This window comes from Scophthalmus maximus, chromosome 16 (genome assembly GCF_022379125.1).
Source record: "Scophthalmus maximus strain ysfricsl-2021 chromosome 16, ASM2237912v1, whole genome shotgun sequence".
NCBI lineage: Eukaryota > Metazoa > Chordata > Actinopteri > Pleuronectiformes > Scophthalmidae > Scophthalmus > Scophthalmus maximus.
This window is the reverse complement of record NC_061530.1, coordinates 8202664-8221585: the sequence shown is the minus strand read 5'-3', so window position 1 is coordinate 8221585 and position 18922 is coordinate 8202664. Positions and strand designations below refer to the sequence as shown.

At 45.7% G+C, this 18922-nt stretch overlaps 2 protein-coding genes across 10 annotated transcripts; one reads left to right on the top strand and one right to left on the bottom strand.

The window, feature by feature from the left end:
• Positions 1 to 29: 29 nt before the first annotated feature.
• On the bottom strand, positions 30 to 11288 carry vps35l (VPS35 endosomal protein sorting factor like). 3 transcript variants are annotated; one of them, XM_035612901.2, is made up of 31 exons: positions 11198 to 11288; positions 11031 to 11079; positions 9764 to 9863; positions 9042 to 9224; positions 8761 to 8880; positions 8613 to 8637; positions 7878 to 7957; positions 7639 to 7767; positions 7438 to 7522; positions 7287 to 7343; positions 7091 to 7187; positions 6823 to 6870; positions 6438 to 6531; positions 6117 to 6317; positions 5941 to 5987; positions 5463 to 5574; positions 5235 to 5351; positions 5107 to 5160; positions 4912 to 4992; positions 4755 to 4817; positions 4573 to 4658; positions 4397 to 4477; positions 4088 to 4151; positions 3090 to 3188; positions 2910 to 2987; positions 2674 to 2788; positions 2242 to 2381; positions 1864 to 2029; positions 1393 to 1511; positions 1067 to 1216; positions 30 to 883 (listed from the first exon to the last, which is right to left on the bottom strand). In XM_035612901.2, the coding sequence occupies exons 2-31, from the start codon at positions 11045 to 11047 to the stop codon at positions 785 to 787; spliced, it is 2907 nt and encodes a 968-aa protein (XP_035468794.1). In that variant the 5' UTR covers positions 11048 to 11079; positions 11198 to 11288; the 3' UTR covers positions 30 to 784. The 3 variants fall into 3 exon arrangements, with proteins under 3 accessions (XP_035468794.1, XP_035468793.1, XP_035468795.1); XM_035612900.2 differs by lacking the exon at positions 11198 to 11288 and having other exon boundaries at positions 11031 to 11191; XM_035612902.2 differs by lacking the exon at positions 11198 to 11288 and having other exon boundaries at positions 1067 to 1213; positions 11031 to 11191.
• Positions 11259 to 18869, top strand: zdhhc16b (zinc finger DHHC-type palmitoyltransferase 16b). Of its 7 annotated transcripts, none has more exons than XM_035612907.2 (11): positions 11259 to 11391; positions 11487 to 11657; positions 14295 to 14607; positions 14707 to 14901; positions 15035 to 15123; positions 15212 to 15240; positions 15363 to 15496; positions 15905 to 15990; positions 16083 to 16206; positions 16483 to 16553; positions 16983 to 18869. In XM_035612907.2, the coding sequence occupies exons 3-11, from the start codon at positions 14359 to 14361 to the stop codon at positions 17083 to 17085; spliced, it is 1080 nt and encodes a 359-aa protein (XP_035468800.2). In that variant the 5' UTR covers positions 11259 to 11391; positions 11487 to 11657; positions 14295 to 14358; the 3' UTR covers positions 17086 to 18869. The 7 variants fall into 7 exon arrangements, with proteins under 7 accessions (XP_035468800.2, XP_035468801.2, XP_035468803.2 ...); XM_035612908.2 differs by having other exon boundaries at positions 14291 to 14607; XM_035612910.2 differs by having other exon boundaries at positions 11260 to 11391; positions 11534 to 11657.
• Positions 18870 to 18922: the final 53 nt, after the last annotated feature.

The following is an 18922-nucleotide window of genomic DNA, read 5'->3' as shown; positions in this document are numbered from 1 at the left end:
ACACAAAAGATGGATTCATACACACGGTCTGTATTTAAATACAGAGTTTACTTCTACAAATGAACAGGACGTGTTAAAATACAATTTCACTCGATCAGGTTTTTTTTTCCTCTCTCTCCCAGAAATAGATGCGGGTAAGTCTGAGAGTGGGAATTCCATCACAGGTTGCAGAACTGACAAAGAAGTTTCACTGCCAAAAAAACAAAAACAAATGCTTACAGTGCTTTGGCGGGCGTTTTTCTTTTAGCGTTTGAACCATTTTTAACGTCGACAAAATAACGAGGCCGAAGACGCAGCAGCAAATACTGTGCGACACTTGTAGACTCGTCTTCTGCTTCTCCTTTTCCGCTCGGAATATCTGAACCGAGTCGTCCATCTCAGACTTTTACTCACAGGCCAGAAAACCTGCAGAGAAATGACATTTTTCTTCTTGCGAATTATTTTCTTAATCACTTATGATTGCTTCCTGTGTCAGGCGAAGTCGTTGCTGTATGTTTTTTTGGCTTGAAGTTGCAAAAACGCAAAGATTTTGGCACGAGCAGCCTTCTGCAACTTCAGTCTACAATTGTCAATATTGTTTTTTTGTTTATGATCAGAAATGAGTCTGAAGCAGCCTAAGAGATTTTTCACCGTTCGCACCCCTTCACACATTCTCACACAAAATAGAGGCAATTTCTCGTCTTTGTGCTTCTTGTTATTTGTATCTTCACAAGCTTGATGTGTGGAGCACAAAATCCTTCTACAGTGCTTGTATTTTTTTTCGAGGCATGTGGTGGGCGCTCGCTCAGGTGCGGGACTGCAGTGTGAGCCTCTGGACTGTGTCTGACAGGTGAGACATGTCGGGCTGCTGAGCCTGGTGTTTGACAAACTCCAGAGTCCGGACCTGGAGCACGGAGAAAGAGACGAGAAGACGGTGAGGGAGTCTGCGTTCACACGAAAAGTGTTTTTTTTAATATGAAATTTGAGGACAAAAAACAGCAAGATGGCTGAACAACTCAATAATTACAGGTAGAGACGTTTTTGAGAAATGTGTTTCGGCGAGTGTGAGGCGTGGACGTGAACTCACGGAGACGCGCGGCTCACAGTGTCCGTGTTTGTGGCTGAGGTTCCACAGGTTGACGGCCAGCTGGCTCAGCTTGTTGTTCCTCAGGTCGCCATGAGCCAGCAGGACACCGAACAGGGAGAAGGCGAGGGCGCCTTGACGCCGCGTGCCCTGCTGCAAAGGAAGGAAGACGAACAGTCAATGCAGCGCGACAGAGAACTGGCAAAACGTTGGACCATTAGCGCTGGGTAAAAGAACAACCATTGATCCCAAATCAAAAAAAAATAACAAGATTTTGCAAACTGATAACTGTCAGCATCAACAAAAAAGTGGCATCTTTGTGTCCTCACCTCATCGCGACCAAGCACCTTCAGATGATCCAGGATCTGTCCTATCAGGGTCTCGCACAGCTTGTTGATTTCTGATAGAAACTTGGGGTCTCCTCCATATAGTGTCTCATTGGAATCCACTGTGTTAAGGAAAGAGAGGGGGGGAAAAAATAAATGGAGAGAAAAATGCTTACAGCACATAAAGCTCTCGCTCACATAAAAACCAATCCCCTTATAAATTGCTAGAATTTATGACAAGATAATAAAGAACAACCTCTAGTCACCAAGCTGAGAAGTGGAAATGTAAAACTTGGTTATCTACATGCATACAGGGATTAACCTGTGGGGTAATCCATAAAGTAGGATTGGAGAATTCTGTTGGAAACTAGGGATAGTGTGCCCCAAAAAATAAGGGCTGAAACAAAAGCAAAACTATATAACAGACTAATGGTTTCCTAAGGTGAAGGACGCTCGGGCTGCGGTTGCGTTTACCTTTGGGGACGGAGTAAACATATGTTTCCTGGCCCATGGCGGCCAGCAGGGGCAAAGCGCTGACGTAGACCCGCACCTTGGCGTCGCTGTTGTCCTCCCAGGTGTAATCCTGGACCATGTTGAGCAGACCACGGACGAGGTAGAGCACGCCGTGCTCGGGGTGGTCCTGCAAACACACACACACACACACACACACACACACACACACACACACACACACACACACACACACACACACACACACACACACACACACACACACACACACACACACACACACACACACACACACACACACACACACACACAGTTGTTTGAAACACTTGTATAAAACTACAGGGAATCTGAAGGAGCTTAGAGAGGACGGAGGTATGTTACCGGGACGACCAGAAGCATGGCCAGGAAGTTGTTGGTGAAGTCCAGCAGGAAGCTCTCGGAGGAGCGAAGTTTCCCCTCCACGCTGATGGAGCGAGGAACCTCGGGAAGAATGCTGACCGCTGCTTTCAGGAAGGCATCCGCTGAAGGAGAGGAAAGAAGGGAGGAAGATAAAGGATGGAGGCAGGGAGGAAACAAAGGAGGTAATAATAGAAGAAGAAAAAAAGAGAAAGGAGGAAGAGAAATATAGGAGACAGGGAGAGAAAAATAAAAAAAACACAGATAAAGGAAGGAGCGAATAGTGAAGGAAATAAGTGAATAATAAAGGAAAAAAGGATGAAAAGAATGATTGGGATGAATGAATAATCATCCCAAGTTTTGGCCACAAAGTCTTTTGTTCCAGTTTCAAACTCTGAAACCAAGCAGCCTGCTCACCCTGGGATAGGCACTGGTTGGCCAACGCAACCTGACCCGACAGCAGGTAGAGGCTGAGACGGCTGAAGATGCTGCTGAGCGACGGGATGGTGATGAAACTGTAGGCAGCACACGCCTGGAGGGACAGATGGAGAAACACGGTTGTAGTAGATCAGTATGTTGTTCCTGTGGGAACTGAAGAGTCGGAGGCCCCGCGGCGGTCAGGACGCCGCCTGCCGCAGCGCGCTCGGACTCACCCTGACGAACGCCGCCGTTTTCCGGGAGTGACTCCCTCTCATCACCCGCCTGGTCTCCATCGCCAGCTGGTTCACCGTCTGGGAACGACAAGACGAAGCGGAGCATCAAGGTGATGCGCATGAGAGAATCACACAGTGATTTAAACACACACACACACACACACACACACACACACTGACGTGAATGAGCTGCACCAGAACTGGCTCCAGGTTACAAAAGGTGGCTCTGGCCTCCACGCAGAAACTCAGTTGCTGCTCAAAGTCGCGACCAAAAGACACCTGGACAACATGGTGGAAGGACACGGAATAGAAGTGTTACAAGAGAGAAAACACTGCTTTTACTCAACATCTTTACGTGACAATAACATTCATGACATTTTGTCTGCAGATAGGGGGATTGTGCCACTCTGGTTGGCGAAAATGAACAAAAAAGTAACTGCTGCAAGGTCATGAATCAGAAAACGAGTAAAAAAAAAAACTCCTCTGTGCCACTGAGCCACAGAGTTGCACTGGATCATTCTTCATTACGAACACGGGAACTTTCGATTATTTTCCCTCAGTCCTGCTGCCACAAATTAACTTAAAGAGCAACAAATATATTTCAAGCTGCGCCTGAAAATAGCGCCAAACAAATGCACTATTTCCTCCTGCTCGAGGCACGTGCCTTAGAAGCCACAGCTTATTGATTAGTAATCGACGACTAAATAAATTGCAAACTATTTTGATAATCGATTAATTGGTTCAAGTAGTTTTTATGGAAAAAAAAGAAGTCACAGTTCTACAATTTCAGCTTCTTAAATTTGAGTATTTTCTGGTTTCTTTGCTCCTCTGTGACAGTAAAGTGAATATCTTTGGTGTGTGGACAAACAAAACATCATCTCCATTTACCATTTTAAGGACCAAAAAAAAAGAATCGACTTATTGAGAAAATAATTGACAGATTAATCGACAATGAAAATATTAGCCCTAAATTTATATTTTTTTAGCTGTTTATAAAGATTTACACCTTTAGGTGGAGCTCAGTGCAGAGACACACAGACAGCTCAGGAGATTAATGAAAGCATCGAGGGACGGAATGATAAATAGTTTGTTTTGACTGTTTCACAGGATTCTTTAGAATATAAAACAACACCAGTCTCATCCTTTCAAGCCCAGACGTAAGTCGTGGGGAGTCTCACCATGCGGATGAAGCCAATGATCAGCAGAGCTAAAGACCTTCTCTCATCCTCCAGAGTGAGAGCGCTGCAGGACAGAGAGCGGAGGGTTAGCTACCGACTGAAGACTGTCGCCGGGCAGACCAGAGGGACAGACGTCGGATTCAACAAGTCATTAATAATCTACATCAACAGAAATGAGAGTAAGAAGAAATCTAAGGCAGACATTGACGAATTTTAAATGTAAATTAAACCAGAAGTATGCAATAACAAAAAAAAAAAAAAAATCCCCAAACCCATAAAAGAGAACATCTATGAAGGCGCACAGCCTACTTGACAGAGTCGTGCATGGTCTTGCAGATGTGCAGCATGGCGTTGAGGATGACCGGGTCTCTGGTGAGATCCAGCTGGTGTCTGCGGGAGACAAACATACAGCACGACAATAATTAAAAACACAATTACATTTTTTGGGGATTATTTCACAGAAACGTGTCGGTGGGGCCTCTCACTTGATGAAGATCTCCATGATAGACCTGCAGACCTCCACTCTCACGCTGTCCTTCTGGAACATGTCAAGGAATGGCAGGAAGCGCTCCTGCGAAAAACAAAAAAAGCGACAAAACTGCATCTCTGTGGCGCGAAGGAGAGAAATCGCTGGACATTTATCAGCTTGAGCCGGCGAAATGCTCACCATGGAGAAGAGGACGGAGAAGTCGTGGAAGTAGGTGAGGATCTTCCTGATCACCGACTGCAGCTGCACGACGTGGCACAAATAGAAAGAGAGTCGCTAAAGAGGAGGTGTCAGAGGGGGGAGGGAGAATCGTCATGTTAGCCAATGAGCTGCTGACCTGACTATAGGCGTCTTCAAACGCCCGGTCCGGGGTCATGTGTTTGATGATGTCGGCCAGGATTGTGTTGACCTCGCGTTTCTGACAAACAGTAGAAAGGGAAAAAATAAGTGTGAGAAGATTTTTTTACTCAATTCTAAATAATCTAAGAAAATGAAACACTTCTTCTTCTTTTTTTTCCTGTGTTTTACTCACCGTAAAGTGTCGGCAGGTGAACTCCACCCAGATTTCGGCACAGTTGACGTAATCCTGGAAAAGGCACACGCTGTCAAAATCTGGAACATTTGTCTTGAAATCAAAAAACTTCAGTATCTTTTAGTTACCCGAGGACTGCGGACTTTGGTGATGACCTTCCAGGCTTCATTCAGAATCGTCAGCCTCTCCGATTCGGGAGGGTCGGCACACGCCAGGCTGCGGCCCAGGGATCCGAACAACAGATGCTGGAGAAGGAGATATACATTTTGTTTTCAAACGGATTCAGCATATACGTCACAGACAATCTCAACGACGGGATGAACTCCGACATCCTCGAGCGTTCCGCGTCCTCTGACCTTCGGGAAGCCGGCCTCGTCGCAGTCTTTGATCATCCCGATGAAGTCAGTGGCTCTGTCTGCGACAAACTCCGGCCTGAACGCCCGCATAACCGAATTCAGCAGCAAGGCACTGTGGGAAACAGGAAAGGGTCACATTTTTCCTTGTTTTTCCACCACCACCAGAATCCACTGGGAAAAAAACTGTGTTAAGTGCGTTCTTGAGCATTTTTTTTATTTCCCTCCTGGCCATCTATTAAACAATATACACTATCTAGAAAAAAATATGCTTTTCCGTCCTATTTTATCCAAATAATGTCAAGAAATGGAAATGATTTAGTATTTTGTGAGAGAAGAAAGCAACAGAATATAAACTGAACAACTAAAATATTCAGTAAAGAATTTTTTTAACTGAGCAGAGCTCTTTCAGCACCTGATCTCGCACCAACGGGGCAAAACCCAACAAAGTCATTGTTATGATGTTGTTAAAAACACTCACTTGTTCCCCAGTTTCTTGCATCTCTCCATCATCTCTGTCAGCAGAGGCTGAAACGGAAACACAAACTGCATGACTGTGCCGAAGACGGCCGACAATGGCGGTCGTTTCCTTTTTCAGTATCTTCCAGATTAAAAAATATTCAATGTAAATGAGTGAAAGCGTGCGTGGCTTTGCACCTCTGGAGCTCTGTATGCGATGCACTGCAGGATCCAGCTGATGGCGGGTGAGTAGAGCGTCAGGTACTCGGGCGCCTCCACCCGCTGCAGCGCCAGCTGCTTCCGGACGCTCTCGCCGCCGATTTGGCGGAAGGTCCCAAGTAGGTCGAAGAAGTTTTGGTTCAGGCTGTCTTTCAGGTGCGGGGCCACCTCCACGCCCACCTAGGGAGAGGAAGCAGTGTGACCTCCCTGTCCCAATTATTCCCCGTCTCCCTGCGGTTGCCCTCATGAGCAGTAACTAGCCAGACCAATTGACAAATATTGAGCACAAAAATGTCTCACCCTGCAGAGGTAAGCTCTGGTGTACGCTGCCACCAAAGGGTCTCCGATCCCTTTGATCATAGCCGTCAACCGAGGGAGCGTCTCCTGGATGCCACTATGAACAGGGGGAGGGGACAACGTGTTGCAAAATGACAAAAATCAACTGTTATTCTTCTTGAAAAACATTTTCACCTGAATGGAATTTTGGCTGGGTTCATTGTGCACATGGCGATCCGAAAACTAGTGTCTTCTCTTAGGCTTTGGAAATGGTAAATTCAGAATTTTGATATATGTTATCTCCCAGAGAGTGTGTTAGCGTATGTGAGTGTTGATGAGTAATTCTCTCGACGACAAAGAGAGATATTTGAGAAATTTGTATGACGATGGAAGGAGATTTCAAACTTACGATTTGTTGAGGAAGCGGTTACACTTGAGAATGGCGGCCTCGACATATCTGTTCATGGAGGTTAAAGACTTAATAAAAACAAAAGTGAGGTGAGCAATGTGTTCGGATGACATGGTCAAAGTTGAGTTTGTGTCTTAATTAAAAAAAAATATGACTGAAAATCATAGTTGGCAGATCAAAACTATGTGATAATAAGTCTAAATGTAAAACAGGCCTGGGATCAGTTCAGATGATCAGAGTCCCTCTCGCTGATGGTGGTAAAGGATACAGTCTGGGCAGGAGCTCCCTGATGGAGGCGATCTTGAAGAACCAGTTGAGGCACGTCTCCTTGGCCGTGTCGTTCACATCGTCCACTGTGAACGAGTCTGAAGGGGAGGACACCAAGTGTCACACACACACACGAATCAATGCATTGTCATCTCAGTGTGTCCCCCAGAAACACCAACAAGGTGTAGATCCCTTACCTGGCAAGGGCCTTGGATCGGAACACATGCTCCAGATTCTATCATACACCAGCTGACCTACAAACAAGAAAAATAATACTCAACAAAACAACAACGTGTCAATTGATTTTTAAAGACCGGAACCGAGGAAAACAAGGCATTCTTAACGCACCGAAAGTGTCAAGGATATCGGTGATGAGGACAAACTTGCTGGGGTAGAACTGGATTACCGAGGTGTCGGACAGTAGCTTGGAGCACTGGGACACAGATAAACAAATGGTAAAATTTAGAGAAAAACAGTTAAAAATGAAATAAGCGCTGCCTTCATGACTGAGCTTTGTTCAGGGACGAGCCATTTAGAATGCTGAGCTACCTGAATGACGATCTTCAGGGCCTTGACCTTCTGGTCGGAGGCCCACGCCTCCTTCAAGGACTGGTTCAGCTCCTCGATGCGGTTGGCATAATCCTGCTGGGAGAGGTTCAGCAGCTCTCTCTGGGAACCCTGAAGACACACAACGACAATCATCTTACTATGATATGGATTCACTCTGGGAAAGACAGTGACACGCTGGAGTGATAATAAGAGCCTTTGCCCACATGACAAACACCTACCTCCTCCAGATCATCCAGCTCCTCCAGACGAGTACGGACTTTCTCCGACACAGCTGAGGATCCCGGGCTGGGAGCTTTTCCTACAGGGACAAAAGAGGGAATTTGTCCGATTTTAAACATAATGAAAACACACCTGATACTCTGTGTTGTGTTTTTAATGTGCAGTAAAGCAGCGTTGATCGATTATGTTTGCCGCTGTTTGCAGCAAGAAAACTTTAAAAACAAAACCAAGACAAAGTGGATATGGTGAACGTATTAGCAAATAGTTGCCTATTTACGCCTCGAGCAGATACGGAGTAACGTATTAATTATTTGGAGTTGAGTTTCAGAGTTCACTCTCCTTTAACCTCCGGTTTTGGCCTCCACCAGCCCCTGAGTACACATGTGCGTTAAAAAATGTGCATTGTAAGCCATTAGATGTTCACTGGAGCTCTTTTTTTTACTGAAATCAGCTGCCTGCTGCTGCCGATGAGAGCCGTGAGAGTGAATGTAAAGAATTAGCTGAAAAAATTCTAAAATGGCTCAACAGAGCTGAGACACTTAGCTAATTCCTCTCACATTGTCACATGATCCATTGTTAATATAAATATAACAATTTTTCCTAATTGTTAAGTCATAGGTTGACATACCTGAAAGTGTTGCGGTTACAATCAGTTACAACCTTTTACCTTGTGAAATACTGATATAGCCTCGGTTATGTGAAATTATAATATTGAACGGGAATGCAGTTCTTACCTCGATCAGAGCCCATGAAAAGATTCTATGAATACAAAAAAAAAATTCAATTAAGATTTCCCTCCAGTAAAGGATGGCCCTGTACACACAAGCTGATAAAAATGAACTTCCAGAGTGTGGTCACACGGTACAAAGGACAACGACTCACGATCGAGAGTTTTTCCGTGGTGGTGAACCTGGCCAGGATCTCGCCCCGCTTCGAAGACCAGGGCTCAAAGTCTGCTCCCACCGCCTCTTCCTCCTTCTCCTTCCTCTTTCTCCCAAGGTCCTGGAAGCACAAGATCGCAGGGTATCAAGGTTGACATTCATTTTGTGATGAATCTTCCAAATGGCTCATGTTTCGACGATTTGTTGTCAAGGTGAAAAAAAAAAGCTTCCAGAAGAGCCTTGGTCTTAATATCAGTTAGCATGTCTGCAGTATGAACTGACCCCTGCAGAGGCGCTGCGTGAAATGGCTGGAGTCTCACTGGCCGAGGCTGCTGCAAACATGGACAGGGGGTCGGTCCCATCCAGCATGGAGCTGAGGGGGTCTGGGGGCACCGAGGAAGAGGAGGAGGAAGAGGAGGAGGTGCTACCCTTACGAGCCCCATGGCGGGTCTTTGTATCGGTCACCTGCGACCAGAGGAGAGAGTCGGGTCAGAGCTGTTCAAGGGACACTGAAGGACCATGACAATGGTTTTGTATGTTTAAACTCCTTCAATACAAATGATGTGCAGTTCACTCTTCACGCTGATCACTTAGCCCATTTTCAAATTCAGATCATCAGTTAATACTTGGTGTTCCCACCTAGAAGGAAGTTGCTTGCATAAGTTGATTATTTTTACTTTAATATAATAAAAACTTAAACTCTTACAAAGTTCTGTAATTGTTTCAGCTGAATGTACAGTTGATTTAAAAAGTGTGCCGGGGTTTACTGGACACTGAATATACTTTTTTAACACAGTGTAAAAAACTAGTTATCATTTTCAGGAGTTTTATGGTAATTTCTATCAAATAACGTAAGACAATGTTTTGAAACTATGCTGAGGGAAGTGAGGATGAAGATAGGAGGAGGAGGAGGTTTGTGATGCGGACACTGTGTAGTGACAGAGATGTATTCCTACTATATGGTAATGACTGGTGAGAATGAACAGCTGGAGGATGCCTATTACCATTATGGGCTTGAGGGGATGGTAGTCTCCAAACTCGACCAGGGCCACCTCAGGACGACATCTCTGCAGCTCCGCCTCATAGTTGCGCCCGCGGGAACGCCTGGTTGCACGACAGACAGATAGGAGACACAGAACACTTTAGAGCGTTTCTACCTTCATTCTCTGGGTCACCATCTGGGCTCACAGTGACAGTCTGAGGTTTCTCTCAGTCAGCACTCTCGGATGAAGCAGCTGCAGAGAACAAACTGTCCATGAACTTACAGTTAATATGATCGATGCTATGTCTCTCATCTGTCTTTAAAAGCGATTAAATCCTTTAGGACACAGGAGCAGGACTGCAACTAATATTATTATCATTCTCATTGTCAGCTTATCAGATTTTGATTTGAAGCTCTTAAACTCAATTACCTAAAAGTTGTGTGGTACTTTTGCTTGTAAAAATGTGATCACTCAATTTCAATTATTATTATCACAACAATAGACGCTGATTAATTTCCTTTCGATCGGATGATCCATCAACCGACTATCTGGGAGCTTGCCGTTAAACACGAAGCTGAAGGTCTGTGGTGAAAAGGGCATCCAGCAGTGATCACAGGAGGAAAATGTCAGCTCATGACAGAGATATGAGACACTGCTACTCTAAGGAATCACATATTGTCACCTTGTTTCTGACCGTATGGCTGCAATGACAAATGCATTTAATTAATAAAGTAATCCATCTACCTGTCTATCTATAGCACTGTGGTTTACAGTTTCAAACTGTATTTGGGGACTGGAATAACTCTGGTGTCATCACTTGCGAGAAAAATCCACATCTGTAAACTCTGCATGTCATTAATAGGAGCAGTCAGGATGTGGGACATTATCTAACTTCTTTCTTATTTATGTCGTTTCCCCTGAAAATCCAGTTATGTAACACATTTAAATCTAAACCACATCAGTGCTACAAAAGCGGTGTAATAATTTCCTGGTAGACTCTGCCGGACCCTAAACTGAACTGCAGTCGAGGAGGGCGTTCGGTTTAAACGCCTCAGATCATACTGACACTTGATCATGTTGAATTTCAAAAAGCAAATCTATGTTTCAAGCCTGCCAAAGGAGTTGACATTTCATTTCGTTCGATACATTACACCCAAAGCTCGCGATACAAGCGTTAGCACCACGTACACATTCAGAATAATCTGCACACTGCGAATAAATACGAGCTCGAACACATTTATGTTGACAATTATGTTCTTTTTTTTAAAAACAGAAAACAGAAGCTTACCACTGCACGGCGGCCATCTTTCTCCAGTCACATGACTTCGTGGTACTTCCTGGTTAAGGGCAACATTTTGGGGAAAGTGTTATTCTTATTTTTAAATGAACGGTTTGCTGAACATGTACGCCCGTCACACCAAGGAGCGCTACTGAGAGTATATATGAAGGCGCTACTTCATCATTTGCGGCCCGAGTCGAGGGACGTCTTGAGGAACCACTGCAGGAAAACTCATTTTCCCAGGACACATTGCGCGCACTCAAGAAATGCTGCCACCGAAGAAAAGGAGTAGAAGAAGAGGTGCCACTCGGGCATTATTTTCCGAGGGGTGCGGGGCCAGACAAATATGGAACTTTCCTTCGTTTGTCGGGTAAGTTACAAACCAACCAACCTAGTTAAACCACAGTACAATGACATTTAATTCTAATAGTTATTTTTCCAAATGTCTCAAAAAATATTTCGCAGAACGCGATAGTTTTTTCCTGCTGCTGAGTGACTCGTCTGTACTGTAGACAACCTTCGTGCGGACCGCTGCTGTGCCGGTGGCAGTGGAGACCCTAGCTTAAAGATTAGCCTGAACCATGATTTGACCGCGGCGCCGAAGGCTCGTTCACCCCCCCTCGTTCACCTGTCCAGGTACGATACGTCCATGTGCAGTTTAGTCCGGCTCGGTCTAATATGTGTGTGTGTGTGTGTGTGTGTGTGTGTGTGTGTGTGTGTGTGTGTCGAGACGGACCGTTAAACGCGGGGAGGGCTGGAGGTGGCCCGAGGCAGCGGGGCGGTAAGCTAGCTACAGTTACAACATGACATGATACAGTTACAACATGACTTGATACAGTTACAACATGACATGATACAGTTACAACATGACATGATGGAACACATTAAAAAGGGGCCGCGCGCATCCGTCGGCTGACTGTCACGTCGAGGCGCTTCAGTGAGGTTGTAGGAGTTCTTCAGTTCGAACATAGCCGTTGTCTCAGTCCAGGATCGACCATCGTCTGTGTGTGGGGTCCTCTGTGGGCTCTTCGTGTACAGTAGTCCCTTGTCAGATTACTGACCAATACCACATGCTACATTAATATGCTTCTCCCTAGTCTTTATGAATGACAGAATGAGCGATTCTTGGTTTTATTGTTGTTAACAGAACCTAACACAACAACAGGATATGGGGTTGTCTTATTGTGGCTTATAAGACCCTTTTTTACAAGACATGTATTAACATACTAGCACAACACAAATCATTTTTGATCATCTATGAATCTGCAGATTATTTCTTCTTCTTCTAGTAATCAATAAACCGTGTGGTCTGTAACACGTCAGAGAAAATGGTTTCCCAAAAACTCATTGTGATGTCTTCACGTTGCTTGATTCATCTGACCAACAGTGTGAAGCAGAGCCCGACCGATCCATCGGTTGACCGATACTATTGGCCGATATTAGCCCTTCACAGACGTATCGGTATCGGCCGATATGTTCAGGGCCCGACCGACATTTTCGGCCAACTGATATGAGCCTTAAAATGATTGTTTATGTTCTATTTATATATTTATTTTTTCAAGTTCTATTTATATGGTTGTATCTTTTGGTCAATAATCCATGTCGGTCGGGCTCTAGTATGAAGCGGAGAAAAGCCGCCTCGTCGACTATCAAAAGAGTTTGCTGGTTACTTTTCTAACAATCGACTAACCAATCATCTGGTTGATAATCGTTCCAGGTCTACACAGTAAATTACCCTGAACAAAGAGGTAAGACTTAACTCGCATACCATCATCATATTGATATAAGCAGAAAGATGGTGGCAACGGCGACGAGGGATGTCACGATACCAAAAATCTGGTAGTCAGTACCAATACCACCAAAAGTACACGGTACTCGATGCCAAATTCCAGACCACGATGTAAAAAAAAAAATAATACTTAGACAATAACTCCTTTTATTAAAAAACTATTTGAACTTTACAAAAAAACAACAAGAATAGTGTGCACGCAGCCTTCAAATAATAAATAAAAAAACTAAACTATTTAGCATTTTTTAGGGCACAGCTTTACAATTTTTAAACCTGGCCATTGAAGTCATGGCTTCTAGATATAATAACTAAAATTAATGTGGCATGAAAGAAAAACATTGGCATATTGCCTTCTGAGTATTTAAAACAATACTGAGCCTAGATTTAGAAATCATACTTTCTGTGCCTCTGAAGAGCTTCTGATATGGCTGGCTGAATTTTTGTTTGCTGACTTTGCTTCTGCCTCTCCTGGTGGATCCTCCTTTGGCTCATACTGGCAACAAAGATAGAGAAAGATTTCAGTTATCAAACACAATGCAACAGCCATGAACGTACTCCATTTTCAAAAAAAAATTCCATCCTCGTCCATGTTCCAGTTGTGGACCGACCGAACATGCAGGAGGTAGAGGTCACCACGGAGTTGTCAGGGACAGAAAACAGGTGAGCAGCAGCTGTGGTCCAAGTGGTGAGTCACCGGTCGGTCTACCAGCCAGAACTTTGCTGCAGATTATTACTTTGTAGCACAAGGTTCAGAGATTCAGATGATGAGTTGCAGGAAGTCCTTTAATTCCTGTCATTCCTAACCTCAGCTGTTTGTCTGACTCGTCCCGGTGATTTCTGGCTTCCGTGCGTTTGTCATAGATGTGATGTGGTCAGTTTCTTGTCCAACATTGACAGAAAGTGTGTATGCTGAGCAGAAACATCGCTGAGTGACAGTATAGAGCAGATTGAACTGTGGTCGGGAGTCAGGAGTCAAATAGCAGCTGACAACGACAGCGAAGCGCGGCTCCAACCTGCTAAAGGCTCCTGGTTATTATTAATGCTCGCCGTTTTGGAGAAGCCGAACAGCCGAACAAGCCTTATCAGTGTAACCAATACTCACTTTCATGAAATGATGCCCCGGGATCAGGTGGCCACTTTATTTCCTTCTCACGGCACGCGTCCCTTCCCTCCTACAGGGTTACCACTCTGCGCCAGTTTCACCAGGAGGGTTTTTGGCCCTGACGCCTGGATTTGCTGTTTAATTATTCACAGAAGAAGTTTATTTGTTGGATCGAGTGGGCGTAGCTCATTACCCTGAGAGCTCCCGCACACGAAGGATGTTTTTCTAGGATGAGGTCCCCGAACGAGTCGTCCTGTCAGTCGCCTCCGATGGAAACTTCAGCGGTGATCAGGCTCCGCCACGACGAGCTGCTGTTCTACGCAGCCTGTGTTTGTAACGGTTGGTGCGTGTGTCTGTTTGTATGTGTGTGTGTGGAAGGCAGAGTGTGTAGGAGAGGAGGAGGAGGAGGAGGAGGCGGCGGCCGCGGCGGAGGTGGTAGCGGTGGCATGCTTATGGGCAGCAGCTGGAGGTGGCAGCTCTCCCGGGCCATGCGACTCACACTGCGCTGGTGCCGGCCATGCCGCCCCCAGAGAGGCGGAGGGAACAAAGGCCAACTGTCGGAGCTGTGGAGTTACAGCGGGCTGCTGCTCAAGTCGCTGTATCACAACAGCCTCAGCAACTCGGACACTCTGCTGGACTGTGTGTTCGAGCCCGTCTACTGGATCGTGGACAACGTGACCCGCTGGTTTGGAGTGGTAAGCTCGGCCTCTCTTATCTTTCCCTTTTTCTATCGACACCTCCAACTTCTACTCCTCACCCTCTGTCCTCTCCTTTCCTCTCTCTCTGTCTCTCAGGTGTTTGTCTGTCTGGTCGTCCTCCTGACGACCTCCGTCGTGGTCGTCGTCTACCTGTACATCCTGCCCACGATCATCAGCACCTACCCTGTGCACTGGGTCGTCTGGCACCTCTGCTGTGGCCACTGGCTCCTTGTCATGGTGGTCTTCCATTACTACAGGGCCACCACCACCTCTCCGGGACACCCACCAAAGGTCCTAAAAAAAATTTGTTGACATCTGATCAGAAGAGCCGATGGTTAAATGGTCTCTATGCGTGTCTGAAATGTCTCAGCCTCCTCCTGCTCTCCACTAGGTAAATATCCTCTTTGTTTTTTCTTTATTTCAGGACAAAATTCACATTCCGTCAGTTTCCATCTGTAAGAAGTGCATCACTCCAAAACCACCCAGGACGCACCACTGTAGCATCTGCAACATGTGAGATCACGTTCCCAACTTTATTTGATCAATGCAGTTTTTTCTTGTTGTTGTTGTGTTGCTAAAACCAGTTTCTATTATATTGCAGGTTTGTTTTGAAGATGGACCACCACTGTCGTATCCTTTAAAAACAAAGCAAAATGAACCCCCCCCCCCCCCCCAAAAAAGAAATAATGCATGAACATTTTTATTTTCTAATTCCCCCTTTGTAACATATTGACCTGAACATACATGTGCAGCCTGGCTGAACAACTGCGTCGGCCATTTCAACCACCGCTACTTCTTCTCCTTCTGCCTCTACATGACACTGGGATGCTTCTACTGCAGCGTCAGCAGCAAGGACTTGTTCCTGGAGGCGTACGGCTCCGTCGAGGTGAGGCGCACGTCGTCCGTTTATCATCAGTTTCCACCACCAGGCTCGGCCGTGATGAATTTATTTGTAGGTTGGCTGCCAGTCAGGCAGCAAGAAGTCAGAGCTCTATCTCAAATGGCCCGAGTGAAACGGGAGACATGAAAATGATCTTAGCTTTCTCCCCTCATATTTACATCTCATCACAAGGGGGGGTTTGTTTGCCAGATGGTGAACAAACGACACTAGGCTCTGAACACAAATCAGGCGTGTCGTGACTCCGCTCACGCATGTTGTCAGCCGCTTTATCCTGAGGTGGAATGACCTCAGAGAGCGGCGAGATGAAACATCCTCCAGTCGAGTCCCGACAGTGAAATAGTTGCAGACTGTAAATATGTGAGCCTGACAATATTTTTCCCCATCCTCTTTCAGAGTTATTATCAGACCCCCTCTCCAGCCTTCACCTTCAGAGAAACCACCGCTCACAAGAGTGTCATCTATCTCTGGGTGCTGACCAGGTGAGCAGCACTTCACCACTCCCGATCTTTCCGGAAAAAAAAAAAATTCAGATGAAAGTCATAACGTGACACCTCCCCCCTTGCCCCTCCAGCTCGGTGACATTGGCTCTGGGAGGACTCACCCTGTGGCACGCCATCCTCATCTCCAGGGGGGAGACCAGCGTGGAGCGCCACATCAACCGCAAAGAGATCAGAAGACTGGAGGAGAAGGGCAAGGTACACACACACACACACACACACACACACACACACACACACACACACACACACACACACACACACACACACACACACACACACACACACACACACACACACACACACACACACACACACACACACACACACACACACACACACACCAATGTGCAAAAGTCAGTTTGGTTTCCAGCTCTGTGCTGGACAGAACTTGTCCAAGCTGAAATGCAATTGTTTTATTCCTGTTGCCCAAGTGTTGAGTATATTCCTCCTGTTCCTTCTGGTACAATGCAGGTGTTCAGAAATCCCTATCACCATGGCTGCGTGAGCAACTGGAAGTTACTGCTGGGTGTGGAGAAAAGAAGGTGAGTTCAAACGATCCTCAAACAAACCATGAGATTCTTGTGTTATTATGTTTCAAAGCCACTGCGTCAAACCTTTGGAGTTCTTGAGTCCCCCCCCCCCCCCCGTCACACATAAGGGAGACGAGTGAACAAACAGCTTTACCCGGGGTCCTCACACCTCCAGTTCCCTCTGTTTGCCTCTCCATTTTTTTTTTTACTTTTCTGCATCTTCATATAAACCATGCATGTTTATCCATACTTGATTTGGTGCAAGAACAAGATTTGTGGGGGCGTTTACTGCCAGAAGTCTCAAGTGTGTTGTCTTCTGAGTCTTTAGGTCTGCGCTGGTGTCTTGACTGTTAATGACATAAATTTAAAAAATCGGAGCACATTGGTGGAAACCAATTGAAATTAATCAATGAACAACCCTCTGTTCCTTCTGCTCCTCAGCCACTGGGTCACTCGGGTCCTGTTACCCTCCAGCCATCTTCCCCACGGAGACGGCATCGTGTGGGACTGTACCTTCACCAGGAGAGACCCCATGGCCATCTGACCCGCAACGCTAATTTATTGAGGACCACATCAGACACCTTCATTCTGCGTTTACGCTACAAGCAACGTGTCCATGGTGTGCCGCACAAAATCTCCCTCTGCTGTGGTGGCAGACATTTGACAAGGAAAAAGGCGATTTGTTGTGTGAATTTGTCTGGACATAACCACCAGTGATTCCTCAAAAAAAAGAACAACGACCTTCACCCTCTCACTGCCCGCTTTTCCTTGTGACCTTCACCCTTCCACTGCAGTTGCTGTCGGCCGAACTGATTGACAGAAGGCGCTGCTGGTTCGGCGCAAAAATCTTTCTCTCTCGTGCGTTCCTTGCACCAGCGCTACAGCCTCTTATAAGCAGCGCAGGATGGGAGGGGGGGGATTGCAGTGAAGAGCTTCATGACGCCTCATCCAGGAGTGTTGCAACTTCAAAACATTCAATTCTTTCACATTTCAAGGGAAGACTACATTTCTCCACGACTGTCTCCTTTTTACAAATGATTGTGTCTTACCTGAAGACGTGAAACATTATGTGCGTGTGTTTGTTTTCACTGCTTCAACCAGGAACTTTACAAGTTTATCCTATGTAGCATCATTCCTGGATGAACAGCACCTTCTGTTCTGTTGCACCCTCTGTACCCATCCGACATTTCCCTCCAGACAGTGACAAAGCAGCCGCATCAGTGCTGTCGAGAAAGCAGCCACCATCCTTCCGCTAAGAGGGGAATAAACGCTCGGGGCTTGGTTGTTTCTCTTTCTTTAAACCAATCACAACTGCCTCGGGTGGCGCTCAGCTGACAGCGCCCCCTGAGAAATAGTATCGAAGGGGCAACATCTGCAAGTGGCAAAGAAAAAGGCAACAATAACGAAAGTCTGTGTGATCGCTAAATCCAAATATTTGTCAGAGCGAGAGGAGAATGCCACGTGAGAAGTGACCAGTGGCAGGTTTTTTTTACTCACCGTGTGCATCCTGCGAGTCAGATCTCTCTTTTCAGAGATGATAAAATATCAAATATAACATTTGACACTGTCACCTGTATCCCTGACATCTGTCGAGTTATAGATCTGAGCCTAGAACTTCTGGTGTGTACGTGTCTTGGGCTGACGACAAATCCCAGTGTTTCTTAATGTGAAGGGAGGCAAGGCAACGAGATGAACACACACTTTCGAGTTTGATTATTGTTCGGTTAATGTGTAAAACTTTAACCAACGCGAAGAGCTGTGCACGTTCACACCGTACCTGTGGTTCAAAAAACTTGTGCAGTCCAAAACACAACCACAACACACTGCAGAACTTGTGTTCTGGCTCCAAAGACGAGCGAACAATCAAGAGTTTTTAACTTCTCTTGAATTTATGACTTGAACCCTTTTTCTCACCAAGTGGAGGTGAAGGGAAACAACGACCTGAAACAGCCCAAACTATACCCACCTCCCCTCCCCAGTCTATACACAGGGTATAAAGATAAAGATCTGGACTAGAGGGGTATATTCTGGGCTAGTCCAGTTTATACCGGGGGGTACAGACTGGTGGGGGGTTCACGTGGGCTGCTACACCAGCACAGCTCAGTTTATCATGTGTAACTTATTTAACACTGAAAAAGTTGTGTGCCTTGTTTGAGGGGTTCAGCGTTTAAACTGAGGCACTGTGATTCCAATGTTTTTTTTTAGTAATTTTTTGAGTTGGATCTGTAGTTGCCATAGAAACGTGACATAACTTGTGACCAATTGGAGCTGTGCTCCAGTTTGATCTAATGTCTTTTTCTTCTTTTTAAATAAAACAAGTGTTTCATATTTCCCGGTTTTCCAGTGGTTCCATCGACTGCTGGTGAAAGTGACAATAGAAG